The 25,471-nt window shown below is 38.1% G+C and overlaps 1 protein-coding gene across 6 annotated transcripts in view; it reads right to left on the reverse strand.

Annotated features, from left to right (window-relative positions):
* The window catches only part of Cad74A (cadherin 74A), a 748,720-nt gene that overhangs the window by 207,351 nt on the left and 515,898 nt on the right, over window positions 1–25,471 (reverse strand). For all 6 annotated transcript variants that reach the window (XR_016546733.1, XM_090369392.1, XM_090369388.1 and 3 more), the window contains 2 exons: window positions 8,892–9,081; window positions 1,351–1,577 (listed from right to left, as the gene is read on the reverse strand). Coding sequence is in view for 5 of the 6 variants with exons in the window: in XM_090369392.1 (XP_090225518.1) it covers window positions 1,351–1,577; window positions 8,892–9,081 (417 nt within the window). In the remaining variant the exon portion in view is untranslated. The remainder of the gene's footprint in view (window positions 1–1,350; window positions 1,578–8,891; window positions 9,082–25,471) is intronic.

The following is a 25,471-nucleotide window of genomic DNA, read 5'->3' on the forward strand; positions in this document are numbered from 1 at the left end:
TGTAAGCAGCACAATCACTTTAATCCTCACTATATTGAGATGGTTGATTGTGCTCATGATTTTCTGTATCATCCTGTTTTGAATTCTTACACATTCTTACTTCTGGTCCTAATATAAGTCAAAATTGAGGAACACTCACACATTCTATCATGGAGGCCACAGTGTTATAGTATGATGACTTCTGGCACTCTATTCATTCTGTGCACAGTGATTGTGGATTATCATTTCCAGTCTGACTGATCTTTCTTTTTTTCCTTCCTCTCCCCATACCCACTTCCCTCTTCCTTTTTAACTGAACAAAAAGTAACTATTGTGGCCTGTATGTGTTTCTGCAGACTTTGTAAAATGCCAAATGGAATTACGAAAAATAAGTTGATAAAGAAGCATTTAGCTTTGAAAGCTATTCTATATTTTATTTTAGTGGTTTTATAGCAATTAATATTGTTTTAATATTCATAAAAATGGGCCTTTAAATATGTGCAGATGATAGATACAAATGCTGATATCCTGTGGCTTGCATTCAGATAAAGTTAAATGCAGACCACAGGATATCAGCATTTGTATCTATCATCTGCACATATTTGAAGGCCCATTTTTCCACTTTGCAAGGCAAAAAAAACTTAGGGAAATTCTTTCTCTAAACAGATTTCTAGTCACATATCTTTACTAGGTATGATCCTGACTTCTAACCTTAGTTGATCCCCCAACTTCTAACCTTAGTTGATCCCAACTTCTAACCTTAATTGATCCCAACTTCTAACTTTACCTGGCATAAGCATATAATTTTGTACAAATCACAAATCCATACTCCATCCTATCATTGGATATTGTTCCCACATCTGACTTTTCTCTTTTTCTGTCCTCATTGCAAGAATCATCAAAAAAAAAAAAAAAATTCTCTTCCAGTTGTTTCCTTCAATACAAACTTTTACAGTTGAGTATAACTCCCTGATCTACATATTGTATGAGAGTGTACTAATGGAAGTTAAGAAAGGGCACTTGACATTGCCATTATCACTTGATAAAATTTCAACAGAAGGATTCACAAGTACATTATCTAACAACAGCAATGCCCTAATGTTTTAATTTGAATTTAATTTTTCTTTTGAAATTGTTTTGCTTCTTTTACAAAGTGCTTATAAAAACCACTGCAAAAAAAAAAAAAAGTTCAGAGCTGGGTTTTTTTTTTTATTTATTTATTTTTTTAATTCTAATTTATAAAAAAATGCTCTACTTAAATAAAATATATAACAAAAAAAGGAGGCAATCAACATTATAGAGGAGATGGATTAATGAAGTTTTACTGCATTATTAAGTCACAATGATGAAATATATACAAATACTCTCTACCTCATGAATATAGGCAACTTCTCCAGCAGAAGGACGGATAAACTGTGGAACACCATCATTAGTTGAAACATCCCCAACCACAACTAGTAATTCACCATCAGTATAAAGGGGAGGATTACCTTGGTCTGTTGCTCTAATAATGACACTGTAAGGTTCTGTTCGGCCTTTTCCTGATAAGGCTCTAATTACTGTTATAACACCTGTCTGAGTGTCAACAGCAAAGAATCCTGCAAATTAAAACAAAAGTCATATACATGTATATGTTTAGAAATTTTTTTGACAAAGGTAAAAAAAGAAAAAAACAGAAACTTTATCTGCAACTTTCCATAAGTTTCATACTGGAAAGTTATTTAACCCTCCAATTAATCTATGTGATGTAATTGCAAATAAGTATGAATGTTTTTTTCTTCAGCTAAAATTTCTCCAATCAGCTATGAACTTTGAACTCATTGCTTCTTGATGAAGTAAACTTGAAAGGAAAGTAGCAATTTTAATTTTGCTTATTTTTGTAAAGCATTTTTTTCATATTCTCTCTATGTTTGCATGATAGGCAACATATGGCAACCATCAGCATCATGTCAGCTCTTTCACAATTCCAGAACTAGGGCTATAAATTCAAATTACTGGGAAAGACATTTAGACTGGATTGCAGGAAGTTTTTCTTTTAAATGGCAAGTTGGTAATTACTAGAAGTTACTATCATGGATGGTTAAGGATGAAAGCTTAGGGAAATTCAAAGGTCAGCTGGACCTATATTCTAACTGTAGATACATATATGAGGAGAAAGTGAAATAGGTAGTTTATTTTATTTTATTATTTTTCTTTTAATTTAAGTTTTTTTTTTTTTTTTTGGCTGCAGCAAAGGCTTTCCTGGCACCACATTGTTAATATTAATACTTTCATCTAAAATTTGCTTTTCAGCCATAAATTACAAGACACAGAATGATAAATATTCTGATAAAACAACTTTTTTTTGCGTAAAGTATAAGAACACACTTGAAAGTCTTCTAAATAAGCTTCCATTCTTATGGTTTGCCAATTGTATTTTTTTTTTTTTTTTTTTTTTTGTAATTGGGTATCTAGTTTCTCTCTGACTGCTCACTGAGGATGATGGGATGGCTCTCTGTCTTCTAACTTCTCCACTAATACATGCTTGTGTTCCCAAAGATTCAGTTCTTTCTCTGGCTCTCTTCTCTTGTATATTAATGACCTTCTTCTATTGACTCGAAATCTTAAACACAATTTTGCTGATGGTAGTAAATCGCATTCCACCTTCCAACTTCTCCTTCTTAAAACTCAGTCCTGTCTATTTCTCACAAAAAGGATTCTTCTGCTCCTATACTTATCTTCAATGACACTCAGATTTCTATACAAGATCACATATCTCTATTAGGGATTACCCTAACTTCTAATTTCTCTCTCTCTCTCTCTCTCTCTCTCTCTCTCACTGCTTGATATGTTCTAAAAAAACTGGATTTTCTCTTTCATTCTCAGCATTACTTTTCTTCTAAACAGCTACTTGCTCTGTACAAATCTCAAATCCTTCCTGCCATGGAATACTGTTCCCACATCTGGGGTACTGCCCCCGATAACTTCTCTCAGATTTCTAGATTCCATTCAAAAGAGAGCAAATAAATTATATAATGGACTGGGTGTGAGAGTACATGTGAACAGGCGAAGTTTATACAGCTCCAGCAAATAGGGAAGTTTTTGCTTTTTTATTGACTTAAATTGGCATATTAATTTATTTTTTAGAGTTGCTTTATATTCCTAGTAACAATACTTTAGTTTAAATTGAATTTAGATAGAGATTTTGTAGGTTATTACTTAGTATCAGTAAGGGTATCAAATCCACATGTGGACAGGTTTTGCAGCTCCTGTGAACGAAAAGTTTTTAATTAAACTTAGCTGCTTTATTGACTTAATTGTTGGATTAAATTATTTTCTACAAGTAGCTTATAGACCTAGTCAAGCTCCATGGTTTATTTTGAATTTAGATAGTGCGATTTGGAAAGTAAATAATACCTCGTGTCCGTAGATTAACCATTCGTAACTTGCCACCATTGTTATACGATATGTGTGCACCGAACTAGATAGAATAAGGTCTAATGGAAAATTAGATAGCGAAAGGTTTAACGGAAAACTAGATAGCGAGTATAGTTGTATCAATTAATCAGTAAAATTTATTAATCTTATTAAATTTCATTGTCAATTGAATTGTACTTTTTTAACTAAATAAATATAGCAACCTAGTTATTACAAACATAACATCATAAATTAATACATATAAGTTGACAGGGGATAATAAAGTCATATAACATAACTTGGAGATAATATTTGATACCGAAATACATATATATATATATATATATATATATATATAGTGTTATAACTGCATTGGAATATAGGTTTAGGGTTATATTTTGTATTGGAATTTTATTGAACTTGAATAGAAATCATGACTCAGACCAGAGCAGCAAAGCAAAAGGCTCAAATTAGTAGAAGTGCTGTGGCTCACAGTAGAACTGAGGTGGACGGTTGTCCTCTGAATCACAGTCTATTGAAATGCACTGCTTGTTTGATGTTTGGGGAGCAATCAGTTACGGGACATGATATTGCCAAGGGGAATGTCTTTGTGTGTGCGCGATGTAAGGAGTGCGAGGAAATCAGACGACAACTCAGCATTGTTATGGGCTTATATGAGAGCTTGAAGGACAGGGTGGATGCCCTTGAAGAATTTAAATTGAGGGGCCCATCAAGCTCTCAGCTGCCCACATCAATGCCAGAGCTTGCACTGGAACATCACGCAACACAGCGGCAACCCCCAAGGCAGAATGCGCTGGTCCCAAAGGAACTAGTTGTTGTAGATGACTCTATTGTCAGGGAAACAGGGGAACATATTGTGCAAAAAGGATAGATGGAACAGGACCAGGGTATGTCTGCCAGGGGCAAAGGTTGATGACGTTGTAGGGCAGATATCATCCTTTAAGGGCACAAAGGGTGATATTGTTGTACACGTTGGCACTAATGATATTAAGAGTAGGAGACCAGCAGAATTACTTAACATACAAGACGATACTGAAAAAAAGCCATTAGTTCGGATTGAATTTCAAAGTATCTGCATTTTTGGCAAGACACGATAGGAGGGAGTATATGATGAAAGCCTTGTCAATCAATTCGGCACTGGAGAGATTGTGCAAGGCTCAAGGGGTAGAATTTTATTTAGCCTGGTCTGTGCGTGTTAACAGGAGACACTGCTTCTACAGGGATGGAATATACTTAAATAGAAAGGGTGCAAGAATATTTGCTGATGCTATCGAGGCAGAGTTAGGTGTACTCATATATATCATATATACGCTAGCTTGGGGGGATACATGGACTAATAGATTAACAGTAGCCGCTGGCAGAAATAAAAGTGATTCTTGCACAACTTCTATTGAAATGCAATTAAGCAGCAGCCTGGAAAGCAAGGCAATGGGAATTTCCAGGACTGCTGAGAGTCACAGTGGAACAAGTAAATACATGGGATGTGTTAGGGTAACTAAGAGTAGAAACAGGTGCATGTATACTTGCATGTAAACCAATGCTAGGAGTATAGTTAATAAATTCGATGAGCTTGAAGTGCTAGTCAAGACATCAAAGGCAGATATTGTTGGAATATCGGAGGCATGGTGTCGCACAGACATAAGCAGTGCAGAACTGGAATTTGGGGAGTACAATGTGTACAGAAAGATTAACAGGGCAGGAAGAGAGGAGACGTTATGCTGTTAGTTAAGAAACATAAAATATAAGGAAGTGCATCCAATTGATGTTGGTGGACAATGCAATGTTGAGTCTGTTTGGTGTGACATAAGCACAGGGAAATGAAAAAAGGCGTCTGTAGCCGAGTGGGCAGGAGCAGGAGTGCAGTAGCACACGCTCTGAGTAGACCGGGGGTTCAAGCCCCTGACTGCTGAATACGGTCGATCTGCCAACCCACACTGGACCAGCGTGGCAGATTATGGTCCATTTCCCTCAGCATGAATTGATGAGGAGGCTTCCATCCTGCAGTGGGTTGATAATGGCTGCACTTTACTTTACTTTAACTTTATAGGCCTAATGAATCTGATGAGTATAATGAGCAATTGTGCAGAGAAATACAGTGGGCCAGTAAATTAGAGTGTCTTATAATGGGGGATTTTGATTTCCCGAATACTGACTGGAATTTGTGGGTTGGTCACTCACACACTAGCAAGGCATTTGTGGATTTACTGGATGATTGTTTTCTACAGCAGCATGTTCAGGAGGCAACTAGTGGGAGTAATAGTATTGATCTGATTATCAGTAGTGATTCTTCATGCATCAAGAATCTGCAGATAAAGGAACCACTAGGTGGCGGTGATCACAGTGGCCTGAAGTGGGATTTACTCAAGGAGGTAACTACTTCGAAAAGGTGACTATGGTGGTCTGAGACAGTATTTAAATTCTATACGGTGGAATCAACTGATGATGTTACCAACAGAAAATTCAAAATGGGAAGCATTCAAAGAATTAATCTTGGAAGCTACTAGGCTTTTCATACCAACTAAGAAATATTGTTCAAGATTTAAGCCTAAATGGATGTCAGATGAACTAATTAGACATGTGACAGAGAAGAAAAATGCATGGGATACATATAAATTAACATGTGACATAGAAGCCTATGATAGATATAAGCTGGTCTGTAACCAAGTTACAAAGGAGGTTAGGCAGGTGAAGGTAGATTACAAGAAATCTTTGACAAAGGATGCAAAGAAAAACAGCAAAGAGTTCTTTACTTATGTAAAGAACTCTTTGCTGTAAAGAATCTTTGACAAAGGATGCAAAGAAAAACAGCAAAGAGTTCTTTACTTATGTAAACTCTAGAAGGAGGGGATGAATCAGATTGGTCCACTTGATATCGATGGTTCAACTGTTGATGATCCTGCTCATGTAGCTAACAAACTAAATTAATATTTTGCATCGATATTCACATGAGGAGTTATTCAGGGAGGGGAATGCCAGAGGTGTATTTAACTCTGGCAGTAAGCTAGATAATCTTGTAATAACTGAGAGTAAAGTGGAGGAGAAATTGTTGAAGATAAACACAAGAAAGGCACCTGGGATGGAAACAATCTATCCAGTTATATTAAAGGAGGTTGCAAAGGAAGTAAGCAATCCCTTAGCCATAATTATGAGAGCTTCCCTGGACTCAGGGGAGGTACCCATGGACTGGAGATGTGCAAATGTGACCCCCAATCCACAAAGGAAGATAAAAGGGAGACACAGATAATTACAGACCTGTTAGTTTAACTTCTGTTAAAGGGAAATTAATGGAGGCACCGGTTAAAGAAGCATTGCAGGATCATCTAGACAAGACTTCAGTTATAGCTCGGACACAGCATGGGTTTGTTAAGGGGAAGTCTTCTCTGACTAATTTGACTGGATACTATGATGCAGTCACAAAGGAACTGGATGCAATGAATAACTTTTATATCGTATATTTGGATCTTAATAAAGACTTTGATACTGTTACACGTGGAAGACTGCTGCACAAACCGGAGCAGTGTGGCATTGGAGGCAAATTGCTGCTATGGATAAAGGGATGGTTGATTGGGAGAAGACAGAGAGTGGTAATCAATGGACACTGCTCTTCGTGGACTAATGTTATTAGTGGAGTCCTTCAGGGTTCAGTGTTGGGTCCATTGTCGTTTTCTGTATTTATAATGATATTGATGATGGTATATCAGGCTTAATGTCCAAGTTTGCAGATGATACGAAGGTTGGCAGGGTTGTTAATGGCAGTAATGACAGTACACTGCTGCAACAGGATCTAGAAAAGTTGAGCAGATGGGCTGAGAATGATGGGCTGAGAATGAAGGGCCAAATGAAGTTTAACCTTGACAAATGTAAAGTACTGTATATGAGAAACAGTAATCCCAGAGTAAAGTATCAACTCTGTGGTACCACACTGACAGTGGTAGAGAATGAAAAGGAGCTGGGGGTAATTGTGCAGGCAGATATGAAGTTTTCTGAGCATTGCAGATGGTCTGCAAGTGTAGCTCTTGGTGTCTTGTCAATGATATACAGAATTTTTTCTAGCAGGGATAAGGAGGTGATTATCCCCTTGTATAAGGCAATGGTCAGGCCCCACCTTGAGTACTGTATACAGGTCTGGAGGCCTCATTTTAAGAAGGATGTAGAGCTTTTGGAATGAGTACAGAGAAGGACAAGATTAGTGAATGGAACAAAGGGTTGCTCTTACGAAGAATGGCTTAAATTTTGCAAAAAAAAGTCTGGAGACTAGGCACCTGCGAGGTGATCTGATCGAGGTGTATAAAGCCTTGAATGGTTTGAGCACGCTCAATCCTGATGGGATTTTTCCTCTTGTTCAGAATAATCACCTGAGAGGGCATAAATTGAAATTGAGGAAACACAGATGTAGGATAGATATGTGGAAGTTTGACTTTAGCCAGTGGGTTCTTGGTTGGTGGAACAGACTTCTATCCTTTGTTGTTGAAGTTGATAGCCTAAATAAATTGAAGGCTGAGCTGGACAGGTACTTGGAAGAACGGAGGGGTGAAATGGGAGCATTTTTGTTTTGGCTGATGCTGCATAAGCTTGCTTTCTTGCATCATATGCCTCTACTAATGCTAATGCATGCCATGCTATGATGGATGGGATCAAGCGAATGAAGTGCACTGGTTTTTGGAGAGCTATATAATGATTCTCCATAATTATAGCAAGGTAAGATGGTCTGTTCCACACTTATGATTCCTAAGAGCCATATGAATTTATATAGTGGATATACACTATGAATCTATACTAATATATATGGATAACTGTTAAGTCCTAAACCTTAATGAAGGTGTTAATGACCACAAAAATGGATACACATTGTTTTTTGATAGCAAACTTGAATTCCATTAGCTTTCACCTACAAACTGATCTTAGTTAATGTCCAGCTTGTAATTCTCTCTCTCTCTCTCTCTCTCTCTCTCTCTCTCTCTTTCTCTCTCTCTCTCTCCGAAGTATGTTTTTTAAGTAACATGAAATGCTAAGGCCATCTGCAAACAGCACATGTCAAATGATTTCATAGAACCATTGCAAAAAAATTATTTTTTATTTCCCTGGATAACTTTGAAAATCCAGACTTATTGACTAGAATTAAGTCCACAGTCAGAATTTATGAGAACTTTTTAATTTAACTGCTGAGTTTATTAATACATCAGGTTAAAAAGGTAAAAATTGCTATTAGTGATAAATCTAGAATGTTACATTTGACACTAATAATGAAATTTTAAACTAGAGAAATATTGTGAAATTAGATTTGCCTGATAAGCTTTTTTTTTTTTTTTCTTTTGAATTAGCTGTCAATAATAATAAAAATTAATATTATATATTTCTTAATACAAAAAGGCTGGGAAAGAGGATAACGTTTCATTTATTCTCAACAGACTTCTTTTTTGGTTCCAGCTAAAAACACTATAAATTTATAAAATTAACCAAAAACTAATAATAACCTATTAAAAGAGAGTACTTACTGACTGGCTGAAATTCAACATCTTCAACAATCATATAATGAACTTCTCCATTTCTTCCTTCATCTCTATCTGTAGCTTTTACAGTAATTACACTGAAATCTGTTGGAACATTCTCAGGAATAACAGCAGTATATAAAGACTGAATGAATTCGGGTGCATTATCATTTTCATCGAGAATTTTTATTGCAACCTGTAATAGAAATTTAATGCTCACGAATTATGACAAAAATAAATAATAATAATATAACTTCAGTTTATTCAAAAATTTTGTGTGATTCAGAGTTGATCATTTAATTATTTTATATTTATATATATAGTTTGTGCAGAGAAAAAGTATACACCACATGTATAACTCTTTGATCCCACAATTTTTCAGGAGTAACTAAGCTGAACTATCTTTATTGTTTAAAATTATAGTTACAAAAATGTAACTTTTGATTTAAAATTTAATAGTGTAGTTAAAATTTGTAATTCTCTCATTAAGTTAGTAAATTTGTTTGTTACTTGGCCTTTGTAATTGCTTAAGAAACCACAGTTAACTTCTGTCACTATTGTATTATATCAATAAGAACATTCAAATTCTGCTGCCATTTTTATAGTATTAATATAGGCATTACTTAGAGGTTTTCTATGAAGTTCTGAAGCAGTTTGATCAGTTTCAAAAGAGGCCAATAAACTATAATGTGAAGCAATATAATCATGTAATAAATAATGTACTCTAAAAGAGCATAATTTGCACTGCCATTAAAAAGCAAGATTAGCATAGCATTATTCTTTTTGATCTCTTAGTTTTGGGTGTTGTTTTTAAATTTCAAGCACCCAGCTGCCTGACCCAATTCTTAGGCCAATGCTCCAGCATCAGACAACACAGAGACATCCTTCTCAGCAAAGACCCTTGGTCCCACAGATAGTAGCTACAGTTGGTGACTCGATTGTTAGGGAAGATGGAAATATATTGTGAAAAAGGCAGGTGGAATAGGACCAGGGTGTGTCTGCCAGGTGCTGAAGTACACATTAAAGACCAGCTATCACCTTTTAAGGACACAAACAGTGATGTTGTTGTTGTATATGTTGGCACTAATGATTTTAAGAGTAAGAGATCTGAGAATTTAATTAACAAGTACAGGGCAATGTTGAGAAAGAGTCATAGTTAGGACTGAAATGGAAAGTGTTTGCAATCCTGTCCAGACATGATGACAGCCTTGTTAATCAATTCAGCACTGGAAAGAATGTGCAAGGATCACAGGGTAGAATTTTAACTCATCATGGTCTGTGATTATTATCACGAGAGACTATTTCTACAGTGATGGGATACACTTAAACAGGAGTGCAAAAATATTTGCTGATGCCACAGAGGCAGCATTAGGTGTACTTTAAAAATGCTAGATTGGGCAAATATTGACTAATAGATTCACAGCCATATGCATAAGTGAAAGTGATCCTTGCACTGCTTCTATCAGAACATGCAGCAGCCTAGACAGCAAGGTGTTGGAGATTTCAAGATCTGTTGGATATCCTCAAAGAACAAAAAAATATATGAGCTGTGTTAGGATTATAAGAGTAAAAACCGTTGCATGTATACATGTATGTACATTAATACTAGGAGCATAGTAGATGAATTTGAAGTAGTGATAAAAATATCAAATGTGGACATTGGGAGATATCAATGCCATGTTATCACTCATATATTATATAAGGGGTTCAGAATTTGAATATGGGGAATAAAATGTGTAAAGAAAGAATATGCATGACATAAGGGATAAGGCATTATGCTCTTAGTTATTAAGCACATAAAATCTAAGACATCCACATCCAGTGAATGTGGGTGGCCAGTGCAATATTAAGTCAGTTTGGTGTTACATAAACACTGGGAAAATAAAAATAAGAGTAGGAGTGTGTTATAAGCCAAATGATTATGATGAATATAGAAAACAATGGTAAGACATATTGGGCCAGTAAATCATAATTTCTTATAATGGGGGACTTTAACTTTCCACTTTAACTTTGAGGGTTGTCCGCTCACATGGCAACACGATTTTTGGATTTATTAGACTGTTTCCTACACCAGGCATGTCAGAGAGGCAAGAGAAAGCAATACAATACTCTTGATCTGATTAGCAACAGTGACCCTTCATGCATTAAGAATCTGAAGATAAAAACCCACTAGGTGGTAGTGATCACAATGATTTTGTGTGGAATTTACTTAAAGATGTAACTACTGTCAAAGACAAAGGAAACATCTTTTGCTTTGATAAAGATTATTACAGGGATCTCACACAACTTTTAAATTATATCAGTGGGACCAACTGATGAAATTACCAACCAACAACAAATTCTAAATGGGAAACATTTCAGGATGTTATTGTAGAAGCTACAAGACTTTTTATACCAACTAAGAAATACGGTTTAATGCACAGACCAAAACTGGTGTGAGATGAACTGATGAGACTCACGACAGTGAAAAAATATATGGAATGCATATAAATTACCAGGTGATACAGATGGCTATAGTAGATATAAACTAGCCTGCAATCAAGTACAAATAAGATTAGGCAAGCTAAGGCAGTTCATGAAAAGTCTTTAGCAAAGAAGGCAAAGAAAAACAGCAGAGACTTCTTCTTAATAAACACTAGAAGGAAGGTGTTGAATTACACTGGTCCACTTAATCTCAATGATTTAACTGTTGATGAACCTGCTCCTAGATTGCAGACAAACTGAATGGGTATATTCCATCTATGCTCACAAATGAGGATTTTTTTAGGGATGAGAATGCCAGAGGTGAGTCAAATTCTGGTGGGAAGCTCAATGATTTTGTGATAATTGAAAGGAAAGTGGAGGAGAAACTGTTAAAGCCAAACATAAAAAAGGCACCTGGTGGATGAGATCAACCCATTTATATTAAATTAGACAGCAAAAGAGGTAAGCAAGCCTTTAGCCATGATTATTAGTGCATCCTTGGATTCAGGAAAGTCCCTATGGACTCGAGTTGAGTAAATGTATCCGCAATTCACAAAGGGAGATCAAAAGATGATGTGAGTAATTACACACCTATTAAATTGACTTCTGCTCCAAGGAAAATAATAGATTCATTGGTTAAAGAAGTAATACAGGATCGCCCAGACAGGAATGCACTTATACTTTAGTCATGTCATGGATTTGTTAAGGGATGATCTTGTCTGACCAATCTGATTGGATACTGTGACACAGTAACAAAGGAACTGGAGGCAAAAAATAATTATGGCATCATATACTTAGATTTCAGGAAACCTTTGATACTGTTCCACATAAAAGCTGCTATACAAATTGGATCAGTATGGCATTAAGGGAAAGTTGTTGCTATAGATACAGGGATGGTTGAGTGGGAGTAGACAGAGGGTAGTTATCATTGGGCACTGCTCTTCTTGAACTTATGATCTTCTTGGACCTTGGGGAGACCCCCAGGGTTTAGTGCTGGGCCCATTGTTGTTTTCTATATTTATTAATGATATTGATGAAGGCATATAATGTCTAAGTTTGTAGATGATACCAAGGTTGGCAGGGTAGTTAATCACAGTAATCAGGGTTTGCTACTGCAACAAGAGCTAGACAAATTTGGCAGATGGGTTCAAGAGTGGTAACAGAAGTTTAATATTAATAAATGCAAGGTACTTCATATCGGGAACAGTAATCTCAGATTAACCATACAAGAGTGTGGTATCACACTCAGAACAATAGAAAATGTAAAAGACATGCGGATAATTGTGCTGTCAGATATGACTTTCTCTGAGCAATGCAAACAAGCTGCCAGGGCAGCTCATATGGTTTTTTGTCAATGATATACATGAACTTTGCTATAGGTATAAAGAGACAATTATCCCATTGATTGAGGCAATGGTTGGTCCACATCGAGTACCCCATATAGCTTTGGAAGCCTCATTGTATGATGAGCATGAATCTGATAAAATGGGTGCAGAGAAGAGCAACAAGATTGATGTGTAGGGAACAAAAGGGTACTCTTACCAGAAAAGGCTTCAGTTTTGCAAATTGCTGACTGGTCCTTGAGGGTGTTGCAGCCATTCTTGCAGATATGCCTGCTACGTGGAAGTCTAAAATGCTGACGGAACTGATATTCAGGTGACACTCAAGTCAAGTGGACCTAATTTCGGTGAAGTCTGGTTGGTTTGTGCCAGCCAAATCCTCTGCTTGCTTCCCCATAATGGTGGGACTGTTAGTACCCCTGGGTATAACCCCCCCCCCATGTACAAGACCTGAAATACGGCACCTAGCACCTGTAGGTGACCACCCAGGTGAGAACCAATGTAAGCAGGGGTCAAGGTGTGGCACCCACACCACACAGAAGAATGCTGCCCCCCTCCCTCTGTATTACCAGGCAATGCTACAGGGAAGATGACTCTCATCAACTGATGCAATACCACTACTTTGCTTATTGGAGGCTTGAAGTGGTGGAATCCATGTTTAGTCTCCAGGGCAAAGCTCTGGTAAACCCTCCCCCATCTCTTCTGTCATGCAGTATGATTGATGTCTGTTGAGGTTATAATGGACATCATGGCAAGATCCAATCTTCCTTACATTTCGAGAGTACATCTCTAAAAAGGTGTTTGCAGGCTGAGCACTAGTCAGTACACCGGACCAAACCTATTGGGACACCTCTGTAGCCAAGTGGGCAGGAGCAGCAGTGCGTAGCACATGCTTCTCCCAAATTCGAGCCCATGACCATCAAATACAGAGGATGCGGAAAGGTCGGGGAATGACCACCGCATATCCCCAGAACAATATGGCCTTAGTTGCTAATGCTCCTAAAAACCAGATAACAAAAAACAACAACAAACTTACTGGTAACTCTCTAGGAGGCTTCCAGATCAGCTAGTGCAGTGCTTCTCAACCTTTTATCATTCTTGAACCACTTCAGGAATTCTTTACTTACCGTGAACCACTCGGTAGAGTTTCTTTACATCTATGAAAAAACTAATAAAACCAATGTAAGCAGGGGTCAGGGTGTGGCACCCACACCACACAGAGAAATGCCGCCCCTCTGTATTACCAGGCAATACTACGTGGTAGATGACTCTCATCAACTGGTGCAGTACCACCACTTTTCTTATTGGAGGCTTGAAGTGGTGGAATCCATGTTTAGTCTCTAGAGCAAAGCTCCGGTAAACCCTCCCCCATCTCTTCCACCATCATGCAGTATGATTGATGTCTGTTGAGATTATAATGGACATCATGGCAAGATCCAATCTTCCTTACATTTCGAGAGTACAGCTCTAAAAAGTTGTTCGCAGGCTGAGCTACTTTGGTCTAGTGTACTAGTTAGTACACTAGACCAAACATATTGGTAACTCTCCAGGAGGCTTCCAGATCAGCTAGTGCAGTGCTTCTCAGCCTTTTATCATTCTTAAACCATGTCAGGAATTCTTTACTTACCGTGAACCACTGGGTAGGGTTTCTTTCCGTCTATGAAAAAACTAGTAATCGGTTGATATTTCAAAAATCCTGTTTTTAGCCACTTATCCGCATTGTTCAATATACTATACTATATTTAATATCAGCTCTATACTCTATACTGAGATTAGAGCTGATATTAAATTCATAAAATAAATAATTCCAATCTCAAACAAAATATCACTTATTAATTAAATATAATTAAAAATATATTAAAAAACCCACCCGACATATACAATCAAATAATCACTACAAATTGTAAACAGTTATTCTAGCACACTAGTTTTGTGAAAACATAAAAAATACTTTAAGAATACACAAAAACAAATCCAATACATATTACATGCTCAGAAGCTGATGATCGACTGTGACAGATGAAAGCTTGTGGCCTCACCAACAGTGCACTGGTGACACACAATGGAAGATGACATTGACATTTTCAGCTATATTGTAAGCCTTACATTCCAATTAGGAGGTATCCCATACATTGTAAGGGATACCTCTTGATTTGTGACAACAAATCAAGAGGTATCCCTTAAAGAAAACAGTTGATTGCCAATTTAAAATTTATTTGTGATTGTATTTTATACTTACAATAATATTTACCTTCCGACAGACCACCAACAACCAACTCATGGACCACAGGTTGAGAAACACTGAGCTAGTGTATAATCGCTGCCATTATTCTGCCCAATAGCAACTGGAGGGAGTCCAAATGTATGTGAGGGGCATTGTCAAGACCACATTATGTCATGGATCTGGGTATATTCTTACCACATGTATGCCATATCCAAAAATTTCATTACTTCATACAGCATGCCCCCCCACCCTTTCTTACTACTGAATACATGAATTGTCAAACTAATAGAGCAAACTAATCAGCAAAAATAAGACCTAAACCTCCCAAAAACTTCCCCATTCATTACAAATATACCTGATCTCAGTTCAAATCTCAATGATGTCAATTTCCAATTACATTCTGCCAAATCGCATATACTTTTTCTGATAGAATCTCAGTTATTGGTTGATTCAACCACTGCTCATCTCAGTTGTCCAAATTATTTGTTGTATGATTCCTATAGCTTGTGCATATGTCTGTTCTGATATTCCCTGTCAGAGACTTAGTAACTTTGAATCTCCCCTTTTCGATCTTCTCTGGCTTAAAATCTCTCTACCCTCTGTCAAATTCACCTGTTGCCTCTATCATTCTCCCAACTCCACTAATCACTAGGAACTCTTTGACTTCCCCTCTTTGAAACTTGACTTTCTGCAGTCCAACTTTCCTAACAGTGAGGTAATTTTATTTGAGGTTTTTTAATGTTCACAACTCCAGCTGGCTTCCATTTTCTAGTCTTACAGACCCAGCTAGTCAAGATGCTGAGGCTTTTGCAATTACTAATGACCTCGTACAGATTGCTCATTTACCTACCAGAATACCAGACAACAATTCTAACTAGACAGCCAATAAGCTTTATCTTTTTCTCACAAACAACCCTATTAAGCACACACACACACACACACACACACACACACACACACACACACACACACACACACACACACACACACACACACACACACACACACACACACACACACACACACACACACACAGGTGAGTGGTCCTGTAGGCACCTCAGATCACAACATGGTGATTTTCTCCAATGGAGCCTTTCTCTCAAGGTCATTTCCAACCTCGTGTTGTTTGGCATTACAAAAATGCAAAATGGAATGATCTGCGTGATTTCTTTTCTTCTTTTCCTTGTTCAGATTACTATTTCAAAACTTATGATGTCATTTGCTCTGATTGTGTCAGTGAAATTATTCTTATAGGGATGGAATGCTTTATTCCACACTCCACCTTAAAATTTCATCCTTTAAATGTGCTAAGGCTGTCAAGAGAAGAATGTCACATATTGTAGTTGGCTCATATCCAATTTCTGACTACACCAAAGTTTACAACAATTGTAAAGCAGTTATTAATCAGTCCAAACTAGATATCGAACAAGCTAACAGTAGAAAACTTGCTTCATGTCTAAATGGTAGCCAAGCATTCTGGTCTCTTACCAAAGCTGTTGGCCTCAACTTTTTCCCATCTCTGTTCCCACTGCTGTCTAAACCAGATGGTTCTATTGCCGCTTCAGTCAAGGATAAAGCTGACCTGCAAGCATCTTATTTTTCTTCTGACTCGTGTATTAATGATCTTAGTAAACCACCTCCCACCATTCCATTCAGTGCCTCCTGTGGTCTTTAGTCAAAAGGATGGGAGAAGGATTTTGAACAATCTAGATGCTAAGAAAGCTCCTGATTCTGTTGGTATTTAGCATTAGTTGAGGCATATGATGCAAGAAAGCATCATATGCCTTCAGCTAAAAAAAAACCAAACATATATAGCATCAGATAAAAAAAACCAAACAAACTAAAACCTTCCCATTTCACCCATCTGGGCACTCCAAATGTTTGTCTACTTCAGCCTTAAATTTATTTAAGCTATCAACTTCCACAAAAACAGATAGAAATCCATTCCAGCAATCAATTACTAGAGGCAACCTTCTGCACATCTATTCTACAACTGTCTTTCTTCAATTTGAATCTATGCTGCCTCAGGTTCTTAATCTAAGCAAGTGGAAGTATCCCATCACCATTAAGCTTGCTCAAACTATTTAAAGCCTTATACACCTCAATCAGATCACCTCGCAGGTGCCTAGTCTCCAGATGCTGCAACTTGCAGAACTTAAGCCTCTCTTGGTAAGAGCACCCCTTTGTTCTTCTCACCAATCTTGTTGTCCTTCTCTGTACTTGTTCTAGCAACTCTACGTCCTTCCTAAAATGAGGCCTCCAGACCTTACGCAGTACTCAAGGTGTGGCCGGACCATTGCCTTGCACAAAGAGATAATCACCTTCTTGTCTCTGGTCACAAAATTCCTATATATCATTGACAAAACTCCATGACCTGCTCTGGCAGCCCATCTGCACTGCTCAGAGAACTTCATATCTGACAGCACAATTACCCCACAGATCATTCTTATTCTGCACCTCCCTGAGTGTAGTACCACAGAGTTGGTACATTTCTTTTGGGTTACCGCTACCCATATGCAGTACTTTGCATTTCTCAATGTTAAACTTCACTTGCCACTTCTCAGCCCATCTGCCTAACTTTTCTAGATCCTGTTGCAGTAGCATAATGTCTTTACTGTCACTAATAACCCTGCCAACCTTTGTAACATCTGCAAACTTGGACATTAAGCCTGATATACCTTCATCGATATCATTGATAAATACACAAAACAACAATAAGCCCAGTACTGAACCCTGGGGGACATCACTAATAACATTAATCCACGTAGAGCAGTGTCCATTTTTTACCACTCTCTGCCTTCTCCCACTCAACCACCCTTTTATCCATTGTAGCAACTTGCCCTTCATGCCACACTGCTCCAATTTGTACAGCAGTTTTCCATGGTCAACAGTATCAAAAGCTTTCCTGAAATCCAAATATATGAAATCAAAATAATTTTTTTCATCCAGTTCCCTTGTGACCTCATCGTAGTATCAAATCAAATTGGTCAGACAAGACTTCCACTTAACAAACCCATGCTATGTCTGAACTATTATAGCAGTCTTGTCTTGGTCATCCTGCATCAATTCTTTAACCAGTGACTCCATTATTTTCCCTGCAACAGAAGGGAAACTAACAGGTCTGTAATTTAAGACTCCTCCTTTGAATCCACTTTGTGAATTAGGGATACATTTGCATGTCTCCAGTCCATGGGGACCTCCCCAGAATCTAAGGATGCTCTCATAATAATGATTAGGGTTTGCAAACTTCCCTCGCTGCCTCCGTCAATATAACTGGAAAGATTCCATCTGACCCAGGTTCCGTTTTTATGTTTAACTTCAACAATTTCTCCTCCCCTTTGCTCTCCGTTACCACAAAATCGTTTAGCTCTTTGTCAGCGTTCAATAAACTTCTGTCCTCCCCTTCCTTACAGAATTCTCATTTGGGCATGTAGATGCAAAATACTCATTCAGTTTGTCAGCTATCTGAGCAGGATCATCAATAGTCGAACCACAACATCCAATTAACAAATTTAATTCGTCCCCTTCCTTCTAGAGGTTACTTAACCGAAGAAGACTGTTGTTTTTCTTTGCATCTTTTCCCAAAAATTTCTCGTAATCAGCCTTTGTTTGCCTAACTTCCTTTATGACTTTATTACAGACTACCTTATATCTACCATAGGCTTCTGTGTCACCTGATAATTTATATGCATCCCATGTGTTTTAATTCTCTGCCACAATCCTCATTAGTTCATCTGACATCCATTTAGGTCTAAATCTTGAAGAGAATTTCTCAGTTTGTATGAAAAGCCTAGTAGCTTCCACGATTAACTTAAATTCTTCCAATTTAGAATTTGCTGTGGGTAACATCATCAGTTGGTCCCACTGTATGGAATTAGCATTAGCATTAGTAGAGGCATTTGATGCAAGAAAGCAAGCTTATGCAGCATCAGCCAAAAAAATTAAAGTAAAATAAATAAATAAAAAATAACCACTTCCACTTCACCCCTCTGTTCGTTCGAAATACCTGTCCAGCCGAGCCTTAAACTTATTTAGGCTATCAACTTCCACGACAAGGGATGGAAGTCTGTTCCACCTACCAACCACCTACTGGCTAAAGGCAAATTTCCGCACATCTATCCTACATCTGTCTTTCCTCAATTTGAATTTATGCCCTCTCAGGTGATTATTCTGAGCAAGAGGAAGAATCCCATCAGCATTGAGCATGCTCAAACCATTCAAGGCTTTGTACACCTCTATCAGATCACCTTGCTGCTGCCTAGTCTCCAGACACTGTAATTCGCAAAACTTAAGCCTTTCTTTGTAAGAGCACCCCTTTGTTCCATTCACTATTCTTGTTGCCCTTCTCTGTACTCATTCCAGCAGCTCTACATCCTTCTTGAAATGAAGTCTCCAGGCCTGTATACAGTACTCTAGGTGTGGCCTGACCATTGCCTTATACAAGGGAATAATCACCTCCTTATCCCTGCTAGAAAAAATTCCTATATACAAATTGTATCATTGAGAATACACCATGAGCTACTCTTGCAGCCCATCTGCACTGCTCAGAGAACTTCATATCTGCCTGCACAACCACCCCCAGGTCCCTTTCATTCTCTACCACTGTCAGTGTAGTACCACAGAGTTGATACATTGCTCTGGGGTTGCTGTTTCCCATATGTAGTACTTTACATTTGTCAATGTTAAACTTCATTTGCCACCTCTCAGCCCATCTGCTCAACCTTTCCAGATCCTGTTGCAGCAGCATAGTGTCAGTAGTGTCCTTGACAACCCTGCCAACCTTCGTATCGTCTGCAAAACTTGGACATTAAGCTTGATATACCATCATCAATATCATTTATAAATACAGAAAACAATAAAGGACCCAATACTGAACCCTGAGGGACTCCACTAATAACATTAGTCCACGATGAGCAGTGTCCATTGATTACCACTCTCTGTCTTCTCCCCCTCAACCACCCCTTTATCCATAGCAGCAATTTGCCTCCAATGCCACACTGCTCCAATTTGTGCAGCAGTCTTTCATGTGCAACAGTATCAAAAGCCTTTCTAAGATCCAAGTATATAATATTCCCTGCATCCAGTTCTTTTGTGACTGCATCATAGTATCCAATCAAATTGGTCAGGCAAGACTTTCCCTTAACAAAACCATGCTGTGTCTGAGCTATAACTGAAGTCTTGTCTAGATGATCCTGCAGTGCTTCTTTAACCAGTGCCTCCATTAATTTTCTGGGAACAGAAGTTAAACTCACAGGTCTATAATTACTTGTGTCAGCCTTTGATCCTCCTTTGTGAATTGGGGTCACATTTGCACATCTCCAGTCCATGGGTTTGCACATCTCCAGCACATCTCCCCTGAGTCCAAGGAAGCTCTCATAATTATGGCTAAGGGTTTGCTTACTTCCATTGCTGCCTCCTTTAATATAACTGGATAGATTCCATCCACCCCAGGTGCCTTTCTTGTGTTTGTCTTCAACAATTTCTCCTCCACTTTACTCTCAGTTATTACAAGATTATCTAGCTTACTGCCAGAGTTGAATACACGTCTGGCATTCCCCTCGCTGAATAACTCCTCATGTGTGAATGTCGATGCAAAATATTCATTTAGTTTGTTAGCTACCTGAGCAGGATCATCAACAGTTGACCCATCGATATCAAGTGGACCAATCTGATCCATCCCCTTCCTTCTAGAGTTTACATAAGTAAAGAACTCTTTGCTGTTTTTCTTCACATCCTTTGTCACGGATTTCTCGTAATCTGCCTTCGCCTGCCTAACCTCCTTTGTAACTTGGTTACAGATCAACTTATATCTATCATAGGCTTCTGTGTCACGTGTTAATTTGTATGTAACCCATGCATTTTTCTTCTCTTCCATATGCCTCATTAGTTCATCTGACATCCATTTAGGCCTAAACCTTGAACAATATTTAAAAAATTTAAAAACTGTAGTCACCTTTATGAAAGCAAAAACCCTTCCCTTTACATCTGATGGTAGTTACATCTTTAAGTAAATCCCACATCAGGAGACTGTGATCACTGTCACCTAGTGGTTCCTTTATCTGCAAATTTCTAATGCATGAGTCCATCACTGCTAGTAATCAGATGAAGAGTATTATCCCCTCTGATTGCCCCTTGAAAATGTTGCTGTAGAAAACAATCCTCGAATAAATCCATAAAATTCTTGCTAGTGTGCGAGTGACCAACCAAAACGTTCTAGTCAATATCTGAAAAGTTAAAATCTTACAAGACATTCTGATTTACTTGCCCACTCTATTTCTCTGCATAATTTTTTGTTGTATTCATCAGAGTCATTAAGGCAATAACACACTCCTCCTCTCATTTTCCCTTTCTAAGTGCTTGTGTCATGCCAAACTGACTCAACATTGCACTGTACACCCATGTCAACTGGATGCACTTCCTTAGATTTTAGGTGTTTCTTAACTAACAGCATAACCCCTCCTCCTTTCCTACCCTGCTGTCCTTTTTGTACACATTGTACTCCCAAAATTCCAATTCTGCACTGCTTATATCTGTGTGACACCACGTCTCTGATATCTCATTAATATCTGCCTTAGATGTCTTCATCATCATTTCAAATTCATCAAATTTATTTACTATACTTCTAGTGGTGTATATGCAAGTATACATGCACCTGTTCTTACTCTTAGTTACTCTGACACAGCCCAATGTATTTACTTGTTCCATGATGACTCCTAGCAGCTCTTGAAATCCCCAGCAACCTGCTCTCTAGGTTGCTGCTCATTACAATAGAAGCAATGCAAGAATCACTTTCACCTCTGCCTGTGGCTGGTATTAATCCTTTAGTCTGTGAATTCCCCAAGCTAGCAGTTTTCCGACCCACCTAACACTGCCTCGATAGCATCAGCAACTATTCTTGCACCCTGTCTATTTACATGTATCCCGTCCCTGTAGAAGCAGTCTCTCCTGTTGGCAAGTACAGACCACACTGAAAAATATTCTACCCCACGAGCCTTGCACAATCTCTCCAGGGCTGAATTGATTGACAAGGTTCTCATCATATACTCCCTCCTATCGTGTCTGGGCAGAATTGTAGACACTTTCAAATTTAACCCTAACTTGTGACTTTTTTTCCCACATTGAGACCTGTACTTTCTAAGTAAATCTGCAGATCTCTTTCTCTCACTTGTTTTCAAAACCTGTGTTCCTGAACTTACTCCTGTTCTGTGTCGCCTTTTTTCACTTTCTTATTCCAAAGGCATTTTTCCTTCTGCTTGGAAATTTGCTCATATCCAGCCAGTTCCTAAAAGTGGTGACAAATCCCTCCCATCCAATTATCGTTCCATCCCAATCACCTCTACTGTTTCCAAAGTAATGGAGAATTCAATTAACCCCCAAATCTTAAACTATCTAGAAACTTTCCATCTGATCAATGATTTCCAGTACGGATTCCATCAATGTTGATCCACTGGTGATATTCTGGCTTATGTTACCCATTTTATGGACAAATTTAATGGAAAAGTTCAGTGAAACACAATCAGTTGCTCTTGATATCTCAAAGGCTTTTGATCGTGTTTGGCATAAAGGTCTTCTAAATAAGCTTCCATCTTATGGTTTGCCAACTGTTTTTTTGCTAACTGCGTATTCAGTTTCTTCTCTGACCACTCACTGCCGGAAATGGTTGATGACGCCATGTCTTTGAACTTTTACACTAATGCTGGTGTTCCCCATGGTTTAGTTCTTTCACCCACTCTTTTCCTCTATATTAATGATCTTCTTCCATTGACCGTAAATCCTACCTATAGTTTTGCTGATGATAACACATTGCAATCCACCTTCCAGTTCTAGAAACCTTGCCCTGCTCAAACAGCTTCAACTTCTTTAATATCCACTACCAAATCATTAAATGCTGTATATTAATGAGATCTATTATATTAATGACCTTCTTCCATTGATATACATTTCTTCCATGATAGTACATTGCATTCCACCTTCCAGTTTAAGAAACCTTGCCCTGCACAAACAGCTTCAACTTCTTGAATATCCATTAAGAAATCCTTATATGCTGATCTCCAGGTAATTCTGCAGTGGGGCAATGATAACTTAGTTGATTTCAATCCTTCTAAAACTCAGTCCTGTCTTATATCTTGCAAAAAGTATTCTCTTCTCCTATGCTTACCTTTGATGATAATCTGATTTCTAGACACAATCGTATATCTCTATTTGGAATTACCCTGACTTCTAATCTCTGTTTCCATAAGCACATTACAAATATTGCTTCCTCTGCATCTAAAAAACTGGGTTTTCTCTTTCGCTCTCATTGTTACTTTTCTTCCAAACAGCTATTTACTCTGTACAAACCTCAAATCTGGCCTACCACGGAATATTGTTCCCACATCTGGGGTGGTGCCCCCCAAAACCTCTCTCAGGCTTCTAGATTCCATTCAAAAGAGGGCAGTTAGATTAATTAATGTCATCGCTAATAGAGTCTCTCCTCTCTGTCTCATAGATGTTCTGTTTCTGCTGAATGCCTTTTCTATAGATACTTCGTTCCTTATAGATACACTGTTCTTCTGAATTGGCTTTTATAATCCCCGCTCTCTCTTCCAAAGTGGCCCGAACTCATGCCGCAACCAGTTGACACCCTTTTACTGTCCATCTTGAAACTCACAAAACCAACTTTTCTTCTTCTTCCTCATTTATTCCTCCAACTTCCATTTTCTGGAACAACCTTCCATCTTACAAATATCCTGAAAATAATGATTCACAGAAGTTCAAGTCTAATGTCAACAAGTATCTTCTTTCATCTTCTCACTCTCCAACCCATGCAGAGTACTAAGTACTATAGGTTTTATTATCTCTCGAGTTTGCAGCTTTCATTAAAAAAAAAAAAAAGGAAAAAAAAGGCACCTGCAAGGATATCCGATTGAAGTGATTAAGGCCTTAAATGGATTGAGTATGGTGAATGCTTCTGGAATTCTTCTTGCTCAGACTACACACATGAGAGGGCATAAATTCTAATTGAGCAAGGATGATTGCAGGTCAGATGTGCACAAATCTGCCTACAGCCAGACAGTGGTTGATTGTTGAAACAACTTACCACCTAGTGTTGTAGATCTCGGTAGTTGAGAAGCATTAGCATTAGTAGTGGCATATGATGCAAAAAAGCAAGCTTATACAGGATCAGACAAAAAAAGGGGGTGAAGGGGGAACCCACTTTCCATTTGCTCCAACCGTCTGTAAAGTTCTTCCTTGAATTTATTTAAGCTATCAACTTCCACAGTCACAGATGGAAGTTTGTTTCAACAATCAACCACTCGATGGCTAAATGCAAATTTCCACACATCTATTAGCATTAGTAGAAGCATATGATGCAAGAAAGAACACTTATACAGCATCATCAAAAAAAAAAAAAAAAAAAAAAACCCCACCCTTCCCATTTCACCCATCCATTTGCTCCAAAAGTTTGTCTAGTTCTTCCTTGAATTTATTTAAGCTATCAACTTCCACAATGACAGATGGAAGTTGTTCCAGCAATCAACCACCCCTATTCTGAAACTCTCTTCTCTCAATTAGAATTTATGCCCTCTCAAGTGTATAATCTGAGCAAGAGGAAGAATCCCATCAGCACTGAGCATGCTCAAACCATTTAAAACCTTAAATACCTCAATCAGATCATCTTGCAAGTGCCTCATCTCCAGATGTTGCAATTTGCAGAACTTAAGCCTTTCTTGGTGACAGCACCCCTCTGTTCCCCCTCTCAATTTAGTTGCCCTTCTCTGCCCATTCCAGCAGCTCTACATACTTCCTAAAATGAGGCTTCCAGACTTGTATGCAGTACCCTATGTGTTGCCTAACCATTGCCTTATACAAAAGGAAAATCACCTCCATATTCCTGCTAGCAAATTTCCTGTATATCATTCACAAGACCCTATGAGCTACTCTGGCAGCCTGTTTGCACTGCTCTGAAAATTTCATATCTGATGGCACAATTACCCCCAGATCTTTTTCATTCTCCACTACCCTGAGTGTAGTACCACACAGCCGATACGTTACATTGGGGTTACCGTTATCCATATTCAATACTTTGCATTTGTCAATGTTAAACTTCAGTGGCCACCTCACAGCCCATCTGCCTAACTTTACTAGATCCTATCCCAGCCACATAGCATCATCACTGTCATTAAAAACTCTGCAAACCTTTTTATCATCTGCAAACTTGGACATTAAACCTGTTATACCTTCATCAATATCACTGATAATTACAGAAAAGAACAATGGTTCCAACATCAAAACCTGGAGGACTCCACTATATTAGTCCACTTTGAGCAGTGTCCATTGATCACCACTCTCTGTCTTCTCTCACTCAATCATACCTTTATCCATAACAACAACCTGCTCTTAATGCCATACTGTTCCAATTTGTACAGAAGTCTTTTATGTGAAACAGTATCAAAACCTTGGATTTCAGGAAAACTTGTCTAGATGATCCTGCAATGCTTCTTTAACCAGTAACTCCATTAGTTTCCCTGGAACCGAAGCTAAACTAACAGGCCTGTAATTACTCGTGTTAGCCTTTG

This window comes from Mastigoproctus giganteus, chromosome 3 (genome assembly GCF_048544385.1).
Source record: "Mastigoproctus giganteus isolate SK-2022 chromosome 3, ASM4854438v1, whole genome shotgun sequence".
Classification (NCBI taxonomy): domain Eukaryota; kingdom Metazoa; phylum Arthropoda; class Arachnida; order Uropygi; family Thelyphonidae; genus Mastigoproctus; species Mastigoproctus giganteus.